The 15,173-nt window shown below is 40.3% G+C and overlaps 1 protein-coding gene across 5 annotated transcripts in view; it reads right to left on the reverse strand.

Moving 5' to 3' along the window:
- Window positions 1-15,034, reverse strand: part of LIN52 (lin-52 DREAM MuvB core complex component) — a 111,710-nt gene extending 96,676 nt beyond the window's left edge. For 2 of the 5 annotated variants that reach the window (XM_081830253.1, XM_031025531.2), the window contains exons 1-5: window positions 14,294-14,842; window positions 9,527-9,601; window positions 7,841-7,878; window positions 2,612-2,678; window positions 1,219-1,302 (exon numbers count right to left, since the gene is read on the reverse strand). In XM_081830253.1, the coding sequence (XP_081686379.1) occupies window positions 1,219-1,302; window positions 2,612-2,678; window positions 7,841-7,878; window positions 9,527-9,601; window positions 14,294-14,318 (289 nt within the window). In that variant the 5' untranslated portion in view covers window positions 14,319-14,842. The other 3 variants (XM_081830255.1, XM_081830254.1, XM_081830252.1) reach the window with 3 other exon arrangements.
- Window positions 15,035-15,173: the final 139 nt, after the last annotated feature.

Raw genomic sequence — 15,173 nt, forward strand, 5'->3', positions numbered from 1 at the left:
TAATGACAGTGATGAAAATATAGAAAAAGATAAGGAGGCCTAAGGAAGTAATGACTATTAGTCAAAAATTAAAAGTTTTAAATGAAATTTTAAAGTGAAATATTGAATTTGGCAGTAATTTAAATCAATAATGTAAACAAATCCTCTATATGCTCTATAAATAAACAATTAATGAAACTGTTTTTGGAATTGTTCTAATCAGTGCAAAACTTGCATGTTTGAAGAAATTATAAGCTATTATTGCCTCTCACAATTGTGGATTCATGAAGGTGTCAGGAAGTACCCATTGAGAACAAAGTTCTAACAACTGTATTTATGTTGAGTTTCTCTTTCAATTACAAATTGAGAATTTCTACAATTCCTTTCCCAGTTTTATAATGAATACAGTATGGGAAGAAATACAATCTATAAAGAAACAAATGTATATTAAAAGAACGGAGAGCAACAGGAACAAATGAGAAGTTTTAAAACATTAGTCATGACAGTAGACTATATTCTTGGCCTGCTATATGGTCCTTCCTTTGGGGAACCAATCCTCCCTCCCATTCCATGGGATTTGAATCAGACTAACCCCTCTAATCTGTGTCTGCATCCTGGACCCAGCTTGGCCCACCAGGGTACTCCATGCTAACTGGCTAAAGGACTGGTTCTAAGATAGGTATTTGAGTCAAGATGGTACAGTCTGAGTCCTCCCTAGGATCTTGCTTTTGGAATGTTCAGAAAAGACATTCTTTATTTTGGGATTATGAGATTTAAAGACACATTAACTGAAGCTCCTTTTGGCCACCTTTCCCAGTGCTAGTTCCAAGAATAAGACTAATGCAAGAGACTGGAGATGCAAAACAAAAGCAAAAACAAGAGCACATCCCAATGACATCATTAAAAGTCAAACATCTAGATACCCTCAAACTATTTCTACTCCTGAAATTTTGATTTATGCAAACTAATAAGGTCCCTCTTTTCCTTAAGCTACTTTGATTTGACATTCTATTGCTTTAAACTGAAAGGGTTTCCAATATACTAACTATACAGAGAAAAATAACTTGTTACTGAGTAAACTCAGTTAATTATTCCAGTATACTACATCATAAAAGGAACTCTAGATTACAGTGACTTCTTACCTTCACAACACTTAATAAAGATACTTTGAATTACAGCTAGCACTCATCATGAAATACACAACATGCAACCCTGAATAAATGTGATCTGGGTACTCACACTCATCCAGCCCCAGCTGATAGGCCAAGTTCTGTAGGCCTCGTACCTTCTCCATCAAATTAGCTGTGGTGAGGCTCCCCAGTTCTGAAACAGAATCATTTATTTCAATACCATATCTTTCTACTGTTCTCTAGTTAACAATCCATTCAGGTTGGAAATCCTTGTTATAGAAGTTTTCAAGCTTAATTCTTATCTAATAAGTAGAAAATGGATTCATATCTCTTCTCACCCAATCATTCCTCTTACACTTACACACACACACACACACACACACACACCCAGTGAATTTTTCCTACTGTTACAAAATGCTTCAGATGAACTTATGTTTAAGGCACAGGTCAATTTGTATGGAACATAATGCTATGATCCCTTATTAAAAATCTAAAGTTTCCTTAGAAAATACATACTGATGAGACGTTATATAAATGTCCATTTGGAACATTATAACAATGAACCTGAGATGCCCTTGAGACTTAATTTTTCCATGGTTGGAGGAGGGGATCTGCATTTAAGCATTTCATGCAGAACAATAAATTACTTCTGAAATCAAATAAAGGTGTTGTTTTCTCCCACTTATCATGCCACACTCATTATCCATATCTGGCATAAGGAGACTTTCGTGATCTGTTCAGCTGCTTAAACAGCTCAAGAATGCCAGATTTTTACCTTAATTTCAGTCTATTACTTCAACCATCATGAATCTTATCACCAGAAAGATGATAAAAATTAAATAAAGTAGAGCAAAATCAAGGAAAATTAATGTTTTTTAATTTAAATTACTACTTTGTGGTTGAGTTCCAAGTCACTTATCAAACAACAATATTCACTACTTATAGTATTCTTTATGGGAGAAATTGATGGGATAGAAAGAACTAAAAGACAGGTCTTAACCCACTAAGGGGTTATCAATTAATAGTACTGACAACAATATATAGCAGTAAATTCTAAATAAGGCACTTGTGTAAGACTGGTAAGAGACTAGACTTAAAAGATCAGTTTAAATTTTAACTCTTTCTAATAAATCTTGGTTAAGTTAAACTCTGAACCTTGGATATCATCATACCTAACTCACATGACCTTTACGAGAATTAAATGGGAAAAATTTATGTGAGAGCTTTTGTCGACTATAGCATTACACAAAATAAAGTTAATATTAAAGGAATTTAGCAGCAGAAGAAATCATTCTGAGTGGGTCCTGAATTGAAGGGATTTATACATATGGAAAAGTAAAGATAAGCATTCAGACATGAAGAACCATGAAATCAGCTTGGTTAAGTAGACGGTCTGACTGCAGCAAATACTTATAAGGGCACAGTGAGAGAAAACTGGAAAGGTGGTTTGTAGAGGAACATAAATGTCAGGTTAAAAGTCAGAGGTTACCAGCATTGCTTACCTTTCAACATGTCAATGTCATCACGTTCTATTTCAGCCATCCATTTGGGTGGAGAACTAGTAATAGGCTGTCAGAATATAAGAATATATCCACTCAGATACATACAAAACGTAAAGAAACTGTAATCTTCCTTCTTATAGAAAAGTAGCTTGTCACACAGACTTCAGGTTGTTTGAAAATACTGGCAAATTATAGTTTCAAAAACCCAGATTTCTCTAGGTTCAGATATGACCTATGGTCACCTCGCAAAATAATTCCACTCATTTTTACAGCTGGTCTCAAAGAATGATCTTAGAAGAAAGGTCTGACTATTATTACTATTTCATGGATAAGAGGTTAGTAAAGCAATGAAAGAAATTACTTGAAATTCAGTTCTGATAAAAGCCTCCAACTGAACTGTTTGAGACAATCAGGAAGTAACATTCTCTGGCAGAGGGGAAGATTCATAGAACGATGTCTCTCTCTCTCTCTCTCTACACACACACACACACACACACACACACACACACACACAGGAATATTACCCAACCATTAAAAAGAATGAAATCGGGTGCCTGGGTGGCTCAGTCATTAAGCGTCTGCCTTCAGCTCAGGTCATGATCCCAGGATCCTGGGATCGAGCCCCGCATCGGGCTCCCTGCTCCGTGGGAGGCCTGCTTCTCCCTCTCCCACTCTCCCTGCTTGTGTTCCCTCTCTCGCTGTGTCTCTCTCTGTCAAACAAATAAAATCTTTAAAAAAAAAAAAGAATGAAATCTTGGGGCGCCTGGATGGCTCAGTCGGTTGAGCAGCCAGCTCTTAGCTCTGGCTCAGGTCATAATCTTGGGATTGAGCCCAGTGTCAGGCTCCGTGCTCAGCAGGGAGTCGGCTTGAAGAGTCTCTCCCTCTGCCCCTCCCCCCACTCGCATTCACTATCTCTAAGATAAATAAAATCTTAAAAAAAAAAATGAAATCCTGCCATTCGTGACAACATGAATGGACCTAGAGGGTATTATGTTAAGTGAAAATAAGTCAGACAAAGAAAGACAAATAGCATATGATTTCACTTATATGTGAATCTGAAAACAAATGAGCAAATAAAAAACAGAAAGAGACTCATGAATACAGAGAACAAACTGGTGGTTGTGTTGGGGGGATGGGCAAAATAGTGAGAGGGATTAAGAGGTACAAACTTTCAGTTATAAAGTAAATAAGTCACAGAAATTAAAAGTACAGCATGGGGAATATAGCCAATAATAACGTAATATATATAATTGTTGATTCACTACGTTATACACCTGAAACTATTATATGTCAACTATAATTAAAATTTTTAAAAAGAGGAAATCCTCAATTTGTGAGAAGACTGTGATGATCATCACTTCAGATTTCATTTTATTGTAGATACTTTAGAAAACTTTAGAATTTTAAGTTATCCTCTCATTTCTCAAAAGTAAACTTATAAAATATGAAAGAGAGCCCATTTTTGGAATAACTTTGGTCAACAGTTTTCAATCCTACTTGCACATGAGAATCATCTATGGAACAAAAAAATACAGATGACCTGGCCACACTCCAGAAGCACTGATTAAGAATACTGGAGGTGGAATGAGGGTTCAGTGGAGAGAACAGAGCAACGGGTATTACATATGTATTTTTTTTAATGTAATACCATCGTAATACCGTCCATTTAACTTCAAAAACACTTTAATATCCTAAACATACAAAAAAGGTAACAGAACATTGCAAATTGTGTTTAGTACAGGTTCTTGAAATTTCATTGTTGCAGTGGCTCTTTGCTTTACAGACGAGGAGTTCTACAGTTCGTTTAAAAACAAAGTTGAGGGCGCCTGGGTGGCTCAGTTGGTTAAGCGACTGCCTTCGGCTCAGGTCATGATCCTGGAGTCCCGGGATCGAGTCCCGCATCGGGCTCCCTGCTCGGCAGGAAGTCTGCTTCTCCCTCTGACCCTCCTCCCTCTCATGCTCTCTGTCTCTCATTCTCTCTGTCTCAAATAAATAAATAAAATCTTTAAAAAAAAAAAAAACAAAGTTGAAAACTACAACACTTAATTTAAAAAGATCCAAACACTTCTCATACCAGTGGACCCCCCTCCTTTTCCACAGGTAAGAATGGCAGCAGAATGCTGTCACTATACACACGAACAAGACAACGTGAAGCTCAATGAACACCCACTGCAGTGTTCACAGGTCTAGCCTCACAGCACACATCCCAAGCTACAACCATTACATATGTTTAGTTTTTTTTTTTTTTAAAGATTTTATTTATTTGAGACAGAGAGAATGAGAGAGACAGAAAGCACATGAGAGGGGGGAGAGTCAGAGGGAGAAGCAGGCTCCCTGCCGAGCAGGGAGCCCGATGCGGGACTCGATCCCGGGACTCCAGGATCATGACCTGAGCCGAAGGCAGTCGCTTAACCAACTGAGCCACCCAGGCGCCCCTACATATGTTTAGTTTTTAAAAGCTCCACAACGGCACACTGATGATTCTGTTGTATGGTTGAGAAACATTACTTCAGCTTTGAGTCCTTTTTCTTTTTTTAATTAACATTTGCTTGGTACTATGTGACCAATGCATCGTGTAATTTCCAAATCAACCCTATGGAGCAGGTATTATTATCCTCATTTTACAAATGAAAAAAAACTGACGTACAGGACTTGCCTCTGGACACACAGCTATTGGAGCCAAGATTCAAACCCAGGAAGTCTGAGTTCAGAAACCACTACTCTATACTACCTTTCCTAGAAGGCCATTGGTCAAATTTGCCATTTTTACCCACCAGTAGGGAAACACACTATACCATGGGATTTTTAACCTGGGGTCCTGGGATGACCTAGAAACAAAACTTATTATGAATGTGCATACTTCTAGGGAAAAGGGGTAGATACATAATCAGATTTTCAAAAAACAACATATTTTAATAAAAGTGTTTTTTTTTAAACCGCTTATTTGTATTTACAACTCAAAATATTTAGTTGTTACCAAATATAATTAAACTGAAAAGTAAGTATGAATGAGAATGTAAGAAAATTAAGTTAGGTACTTTATACTCAATCTACTAGACAAAAGCTGATCTAATACTAATAGCTACGAAGTACTGTTTATTATGTCCTAGGCACTATGCAAAGTGTTTTACATGCATGATGGCATTTTACACTAAGAATCCTATGAGGTAGTTTCAGATGAGAACACTAAGGCTCAAAAATGTTAGGAAACTTGCTCAGGTCACAGACAGTGAAGTAGCAGATTCAGGACTCAAATCCAAGTGTGTCTGAGTCCAAAACCCTATACCATCCTGAACTCTCAGGCTTAGGCCTTACTGAATGTTAAATGAGCACAGGCCAGCTTTCATATAACCCTAGCTCTTGAATAAATGGGAGGCTACAAAATCTAAACTACCTCTGAACAGATACTCTCAAGGAACCAGAAAGCCACAGGGCCTTAATATATTTTAATTTTATTTGTTTATTTTTTAAACATTTTATTTATTTATTTGAGAGAGAGAGAGAATGAGCAGGGGGAGAAGCAGAGCGAGAGGGACAAGTACAATGAGTAGCCCGATGCAGGGCTTGAACCCATGACCCCAAGATCATGACCTGAGACAAAATCAAGAGTCAGACGCTCAACTGACTGAGCTGCCCAGATGCCCCTGGGGGGGGCCTTAATATTTAACTCAGCACCTATAACTCTAATAATAAGTAGAGAATACTAAGCACATAGCAAGGTACAGAGGATTTTTTTTTTTTTTTAAAGATTTTATTTATTTATTTGCGAGAGAGAATGAGAGACAGAGAGCACGAGAGGGAGGAGGGTCAGAGGGAGAAGCAGACTCCCCGCTGAGCAGGGAGCCTGATGCGGGACTCGATCCCGGGACTCCAGGATCATGACCTGAGCCGAAGGCAGTCGCTTAACCGACTGAGCCACCCAGGCGCCCGGTACAGAAGATTCTTGAACTTTCATTGTTGCAGTGGCTCTTCCCTATACAGACAATGAAGAGTACTACAGTTTATTTTTTAAAGATTTTATTTATTTATTTGACAGAGAGAGCACGCACAAGCAGGGGGAGCAGGAGAGGGAGAAGCAGGCTCCCTGCTGAGCAAGGAGCCCGATGCAGGGCTCAATCCCAGGACTCCAGAATCATGACCTGAGTCGAAGGCAGACGCTTAACTGACTGAGCCACTCAGGTGCCCCTCTACAGTTTGTTTAAAAACAAAGTTTAAAAATTTTAAAACTACCTTTAAAAACAAAGTTTAAACTACCTTTAAAAACCTTTAAAACTACCACATTTCACTTAAAAAGTGAGAGTTATATTATAAATCCCCAGTGGCATGGTTTACTAGATAGAGCATGAGCTCTGTAATAGATACAACCTGCATTCAAATCCTGCTCTGTCACTCCCTAGAACTTGCGCAAGTAATTTCCAAGGTTCTCTTTCAGTTAGTGCTTTTAACACTGGACTCAAATGCTTCTGCATATGGTGTTAAAAGTATGGATGCTAGTAATCAGATCAGTGGATTCAAAGCCTAGTTCTGCCACTTATAGCCTATAACCTTGGGTAACCTACTTAACCTCTCTCTCTGTGCCCATTTCCTTATCTATAAAATTGGGATAATAAATAGTACCTATACCGGTACCACATGGCTTTGTGAAGATTAAATGATATACATAAAGTACAGAGAACAGTGCCAGGCATGTGGTAAGCACTATGTAAGTGCTAGCTCATACTATAATCCCATTCTCCCGGTTGTGGGAACATAAGAGAATATATGGAGAGCATCAAGCACAGTGCCTGCTGCCCTGAAAGTACAAAGGTTGTGGCTCTAATGGATGTCTTCCTTTGCTTTTTGTTAAGCCACTGAGAAATTTCAAAATCCTGTAAGGAGGTATAAGATAAGGTCAATAATGCATCCCATAAACAAAAGAGAAAAGCTTCAAAATCATGGCAAAAAAGAATACTGGTGTTACATCAAAGATTTCAACTGCTTTACCTTAAAAGCTTTCAAGCTGAGAAAAGAGGCTAATACACAAAGGTCAAAATGCCAAAACAGAACATCTGAACAGAGGAAGACATTATCATTAACATGATGATAATGTACACAGATTTCCAGGGCTGTAGTTACAAACCGATTGGAAGCCTATGACATTTTTCTTGAAAATAAATAGGAGATATTTGAGCTTTTATTAAGGAGCAAAACACTGGATAAACTTCATTGGGTAAGTGAAATATTACTTACACTTTTAAAGGAAGCTGCGAATTCAGCGACACCTGGTACTGAAAAGAAAAAACACATTATTTATTAAATAAACATTTTAGTGCCCCAGACACAGAGGATCCAAATAAAAAGAAGAAAACAGCCTTGTCTTCAAGGAGCTTATAGTCTGGAAGAGGAGAAAGAGTAACTCAGTAATTATAATACTGGTTAAGTGCTCCAAGAAAGATACCAGGCGTTATGGGAAGAAAAAAAAGAAAAAGAAATCTGTATCAGACTGAGGGGGCAGGAAAAGCTTCTTAGAGAAAATGCCTCAACTGAACTTGCAACGACAGGAGTTAGGTGGATGAGAGAATGGGAGATACACTATCTCTTACCAGAAAGTTTAAATTTCTTTTTTAGGTATGCTGTCCTGTCATGGATTGACAATTGGATAATTATTTATTTAAATGCCTCACAGGAAGAATCACATTAGAAAACAGAAAGATAAAAAGCAGATATTTAAAAATAAAATACTGTTCAACCTCACTTATAAAGAAATATGAACTAAAAATAATAAAAATCAGTAACATCCAGGGGCTCCTGGTGGCTCAGTCAGTTGAGCGTCTGACTCTTGGTTTTGGCTCAGATCATGATCTCAGAGTCATGAGACTGAGCAGCCCCCCTCACCACCAGCCCCCCGTCAGACTCTGCTCAGCGTGCAGTCTTCCTGAAATTCTCTCTCTCCCTCTCCCTCTGCCCCTCCCCGCCCTCTAAAATAAATAAATCTTTAAAAAAAAATTGGAAACATCCAATATTGGTTAGTATGTGGGTAAATGGGCACTCTCACACACAGCCATCATCTTCCTTGTGCACAAAGATACGTGTTAAGTTGTTTGTAATATCAAACAGTGGATCTTGGGTTTCCAAATAGGGTAGGAATACATAAACAACAGTTTATCTATTATAATCAAATACTTTAGGAGAATGAAGTAGATCTACACCTACTAACATAGAAAGATCCATTAATAAATTACTAGGTAGAATAAGTTAAGCTACATTAGCTTAACCATGTACATATGACCCCATCATTATACCCCCCAAAAAACAAAAATAAAACAAAAACCTAAACAAACCCAAAAAACCCTGCTATGTACTTTAAAAATACGTATTTAGGGGTGCGTGGGTGGCTCAGTTGTTAGGCGTCTGCCTTCAGCTCAGTCATGATCCCTGGGTCCTGGGATCGAGCCCCGCATCAGGCTCCCCGCTCTGCAGGAAGCCTGCTTCTCCCTCTCCCACTCCCCCTGCTTGTGTTCCCTCTCTTGCTGTGTCTCTCTCTGTCAAATAAATAAGTAAAATCTTTAAAAAAAATAAAAATAAAAATACGTATTTATTTGTTTACGTATATAATCATAAAAAAGGCCGAAAGGATTTGTACCAAACTATTAATTGTGAGTTTATAACAGTGAGTGAAGGAGGTGAGGAGCTGCTACTTTCTGTATCTCTGTTCTTTTAAAGGCTCTCTATCATTTCCTGAGTCACACTGTGTGCTGAAAGAGTTAAACTACCAAACAGCTATTCTTAACATTAGACCACAGAATTCAGTCTCTTCCCTGTGAAGTAAAATCAAAATTTTAACCATTACAGTTAAATGATAACTTCAAAAATCTCTCTCAAAGTAGCACTGGGTTCTGCTGTATTGATTCTGATATCAAGAAACCAAAAACTTACATTGTTCTGGCCAAAGGTCTGGTGAGGCACGGTCAAGTTTTTCAAAACTTAGCAAAGATGCTTCCAGATCTGTCCCTAGAACAAAACACCCAGATGAGCCAAGAAGACACAAAACACGTAAATTTACATTTTACAACATTTCAGTCTCAAAGAACACAACAAACTGGAATCTTCACTTGGAAGTCTAGAAATCTGAGGTTGGTTTTTTTTTTTAAGATTTTATTTATTTATTTGAAAGAGAGACAGAGAGTGCGAGCAGGGTGAGGGGCAGAGGAAGAAGCAGACTCCAGGATCATGACCAGAGCTGAAGGCAGACGCTTAACTGACTAAGCCACCCACATGCTCCAGAAATCTGAGTTCTATAACCACTGATACTGCTGGGGCATGGTGTTTATACAAATAAATCATTCTCCGTCATCAAACTTCACTTCTCTGATCTCTAAAATGGGAGCAATATTTTAGTGGGGTGTTAGGAAAAATAAGTATCAACAAACCCACCTGCATCTTCACTCATACTCTTAGACTTTTCCCCAATTAAGACAAACTCCCCTGCAGAGCTCTGGATGTCATTTTCTCTTGCTTTGTCAAAGACATTATCTTGAATAATCTCTCTTGCACAATCAATTTCTACCTTCTCTACTGGCTCCTACTCCTACTCAACAGCAAGCAAGCCTGCTCTAGAATTCCCCTTCTTTGAAAAAAAACTCTTCTGGGACCCCATTACCTCCTTACTCCTCCTTCATTACAAAAGTTCTTGAGTTGTCTATCCTGATGTCTCCACTTCCTCACCTCACATTCTCTCCTTAACCCAAGACAATCAGGCTTCTGCTCCCACATACATGGAGAGTGCTGTGGTCAATGTCACCTATGACCTATGTTGCTAAATCCAGTGGTCACTTCTCTGTTGTCTGTGACTTCTTTGCAGCATTTACACACTGACCACTCTCCTTGAAAAACTCCACTTCCAGGGCCTCTGGGTGGCTGAGCCAGTTAAGCGTCTGACTCTTGGTTTCAGTTCAGGTCATGATCTTAGGGTTGTGAGATCAAGCCCTGCATCAGGCTCCATGCTCAGCAGGGAGTCTGCTTGAGATTTTCTCACTTTCCCTCTCCCTCTGTACCCCCACTCGCACATGCTCTCTCTCTCTCTCAAATAAATAAATCTTTAAAAAGAGAGAGAGAGAGAAAAGAAAAACTCCACTACCAGCTTCTGTTAAACCACTATGCTGGTTTTTCCTCCTACCTCACCGACTCCTTCCTTACTTTCCTCCACTCAGGTCCCACCGCAGGCTGGCTTCATTCTTTACCTAAAGCCTCCTAAGGAAATCTTATCTAGCCCCATAGCCATTACTGTCATTTATATGTCAATAACTCCACATTTATATTTCCAGTCCCAAGCTTTCCCAGAACTTCAGAGGTATAGCTAAGAGGTTACTTAAACTTCTCTGCTAGAGCTCTGATAACTCTTGACATCTCTCACCATTTACATGTGTGAAAACCTTTCTGAGTCTAATAATTACGTTAAAACCACCTCCATCTCAAGAAATAGCACCACCGTGAACCCCAGTTCTCAAATCAAAACCCAGAGGTCATCCATCCTTCATGCCTCCCTTTCCTTCAATCTTCCCTTACCATCCATTAGTAAATCTAGTAGTTTCCATCTCCAAAATACACCATGAAACCAAATTAATTAACCAAGGAACCATCACTTCTCTCCCAGACTACTTCAGAAGCTTCTCAACAGTTCTCCCTGCTTCTATTCTTACCTCTTCCCCTTTCTACCCAAATCTGTTCTTCACAAAGTAGCCAGAACTGATTTTTTTTTTTTTAAATGTCAATCAGTTTGTGTCACTCTTCAGGGTAAGGGACTTCTTCCCAGCTAATTTCATGAATGTATATCGGCCATGCCCTAAAAATAATCATGCATGATCCAGCCCTTGCCTAATTCTTTGACACCATTTCTTTGCCACTCATGCCTCGGCACACAGTAGGTGCTCAAAATTAATAACAATTAACATTTGTTAATTACATATTGTGTGCTCAGTATCCTTACTAGTCTCATAAATTAATGCTCTAAACAGCGATTCTTAACACTTTCTGGGTGAGTCACATCTCCAGAAATCGGGGTGGGGGGGAAGCTATGGCCTCATTCCCTGGAGAATGTACGTATATATAAACTTTTTCAACATGTGTTTTTCTCTAACCTGAATTTTTTCCCCCAAATATTCTAAGGGAATTTCTAGCAGCATTCTAATGGGTAAAGAACTCAACCCTAATAAATTGCCTTAACTAAAGCATCCAAAAATGATAACAAAGAAAAGCTGTATGTAATACACAAAATGCCAACTTTCAAACTCCTTAGGAATGTTACTGATGGGAAGTTCAACCATAACAAAAGTGAGCTTATCAAGAATAGGATCTGATAACAAACAAGGGTGGCCTTATATCATAGTCTGGGGCGTAACTCAGACTCTGCTATGAGTGTTACTCTCATACATTAAGTATTTCAATGTTTTCCTTTTTAAAGATTTTATTTATTTTTCAAAAGAGAAGAGAGAGACAGCAAGAGAGGGAACACAAGCAGGGGGAGTGGGAGAGGGAGAAGCAGGCTCCTCGCTGAGCGGAGAGCCTGATGTGGGGCTCGATCCCAGGACCCCGGGATCATGACCTGAGCCAAAGGCAGACACTCAACTGACTGAGCCACCCAGGCGCCCCTCAATGTTCTCCTTTTTAAAGATATCCCAAGCAGGGGTGCCTGGGTGGCTTAGCCGGTTAAGCGCCTGCCTTTGGCTCAGGTCATGATCCCAGGGTCCTGGGTATAGGGCTCCCTGCTCAGCGGAGAATCTGATTTTCCTTCTCCCTCTGCCCTGCCCTTCTGCTCATGCACTCTCTCTCTCTCTCTCAAATAAATGAATAAAACCTTTTATAAAAAAATCAAGTGTGCAAATAGAGTGAGTACAGAGATGGCTAGACGACCAATGGAAAACAAAATGTTTCCAATATTTTTCATAGCCAAAAAAGGAAAATAGAGAAGACAGGAAAAAATCAAATACAAGGAACATAGCTCTAAAATCTGCAAAACTTATAAATTATAAAAACAATTTAGTAATAAACTGAAAATTTTAATAGCAGTTACTTCTTTTTTTTTTTTAAAGATTTTATTTATTTATTTGAGAGAGAGAATGAGAGAGAGCACATGAGAGGGGGGAGGGTCAGAGGGAGAAGCAGACTCCCCGCCGAGCAGGGAGCCCGACGCGGGACTCGATCCAGGGACTCCAGGATCATGACCTGAGCCGAAAGCAGCCGCCCAACCAACTGAGCCACCCAGGCGCCCAGTTACTTCTACTTCTATCACTTGGCTGATTTTTTTAAAATTCTGGTAAGATATACATAACAAAATTTACCACTTCAGCCACTTTTAAGAGTACAGTTCAGTGGCATTAAAAACATTCACACTGCTGTGTAACCATCATTACCATCCCTCTCCTGTATATTTTCACCATCCCAAACTGAAATTCTCTACTCATTAAACAATAACTCCCCATTCCCTTAGCCAACTTTTTAAACGTCCTTTTTTTCTGGCAAGAAAAAACACATTTTAAGAGAGCATCCAGGAAGGAGAAGGAATCACCCTCTCTCTCTCTCTCTTTTTTTTTTTTAAGATTTATTTGTTTGTTTGAGAGAGAGAGCGAGCAGGGGCACAGAGAGAATCCTCAAGCAGACTCCCTGCTGAGCATGGAGCCCCATGTCTGGCTCAATCCCAGGACCCTGAGATCATCTTGAGTGGAAATCAAGAGTTGGCTGCCTAACTGACTGAGCCACCCAGGCACCCCAGGGAATCTCTTTAGAATCTGAACACCCATAATTTCTTATACAGTATGCACCTGTGCTCAAAAAACTTAAGACTAGTTAAGCTTGAAACCAGAGACTAATAAATTATTTATGTAGATATTCTAAAAGGCTTGCTGCTTGCCAGACACTGTGCTAAACTCTGGGATCCAACTACGAACAAGACACTTGGAATTTATAAACCAGCATGAAATGGGCAAAGTTAACAGAATAACTATGCTGACAATGAAGGTAACGAGATAGTGAATAATAGTGAGGAGAGGCAACTTCAGATACTGTGTTCTGGGAAACCTTCTCTGAGAGGTGACATCTAAAATGAGACCTGACATGATCTCAGGGTCGTGAGATCGATCCCTGCGTAGGGCAAAAGTTCAGAGCGGAATCCGCTTGAGATTCTTTCCCCCTCCCACTCCCTCCCCCTCTGCTCCACTCGGTCCTCCCACACATGCTCTCTCTCACTCTCTCTAAAAAAAAAAAGTAAAAAATAATAAAAAAGCGTTTACATGATTGATTAATCTTTTCCTCTCCCAAAGCACCTAGCATTATGCCTTTCATATAGCGGGAACTCAGTAATAGCTCTCCTGGCCTCAATTTCCTTATTCCTGAAATAAACTTCCAAGATTTCTTCCAAACACAAAACGTGTTTGAGGAGAAAAAACTACCTATCAATGAAATGGACATGGGGATGGTGGCGGTAGAACTAAAACTTAAGTGAATCCAGAAATGACTGCAAAACCGTAACTAAGGCAGAACCACGCGCAAATACATGTGGTTATAACAAAACCGCTTAATTGCTAATTGTAGTGCCTTGCATCTTAGCATATAAACAGAAATCATTCACTCACTCAGCCTCAGGAAACAACACATACAGTAGAAGCAAGAGAGTATGAGATAAGTGCATGACTACACTGAAATGCTCACTTCTCATCTTCCTCCGGACTCTCATTGGGAAGGGCCAAGATGGGCAATGGTCCCAATCTACCCAGAAAGGAGAGTATCAGGTTTTGCTTGCGGCTTAATCCCGGGATGAGGTCAGCCATCAACCCTCGCTAGGGTTTGAGGGAATCGTTCCAGATGCCCGGAAAGAAGAAAATCGACCCTTCAATGGGGCGCCCTGAGAAGGAGAAAGCTACACTAAGGCACCGCATTTACCCCAGCAGTATCTCCTCCTCGGCCCTGCCTCACCCAAATGGGGCTGAAGCAGGGCCAGGGCGACCCCCGTCCTTTCGCCTGGAATGCGCCCCCCGAGGGTGCCCTCCTCCACCCTCTTGGTACAGAGGGGAAACCGGGCACCTCCAGAGCTGCTGTGAAGAAAAGGCGAGCCTGAGGACGCACTCGCATCCTAAGGAAAAGTGGAAAGGAAAGGGCTGGAGCCCAAGGAAAAAAAGCGTAAGTCTAAGGGGCAGAAGAGAGTGGAAGTCCTCAGCAGAGCAAAGAAGGAGGTTGCAGCCGAAAAATCCCAAAGCCGGCTCTTACCGTCTGTGGGAGACGCCATTTTCTAACCCACGTCACGTGACACGGCCAACCGTCGGCGGGAAAGCAAGGATCCATAAGCCACGCCCCCCAGGGAAACCCTATCCCCAACTCGCAGCCCCGTCTTATTTCCCCGCCCTATAGGGCAATCTTTGCTAGCCCCGCCCCCAGTGCTGGCCACACTCCCTCGCGCGGTGGAAGAGGTGGAGCGACTGCAAAGTTCTTGAAGGGTCTTATTTACTTTCCTCGGTGAGGGGGTGGGGCCGCGGTCGTCCCTGTGGCCAATCCGGGTTCCCGTTTAGGGGGCGTCTCCTCCGAGTGCTCCATA

The sequence above is a fragment of the Leptonychotes weddellii genome, chromosome 9 (assembly GCF_054177405.1).
Source record: "Leptonychotes weddellii isolate Sample4059 chromosome 9, ASM5417740v2, whole genome shotgun sequence".
Taxonomy (NCBI): Eukaryota; Metazoa; Chordata; class Mammalia; order Carnivora; family Phocidae; genus Leptonychotes; species Leptonychotes weddellii.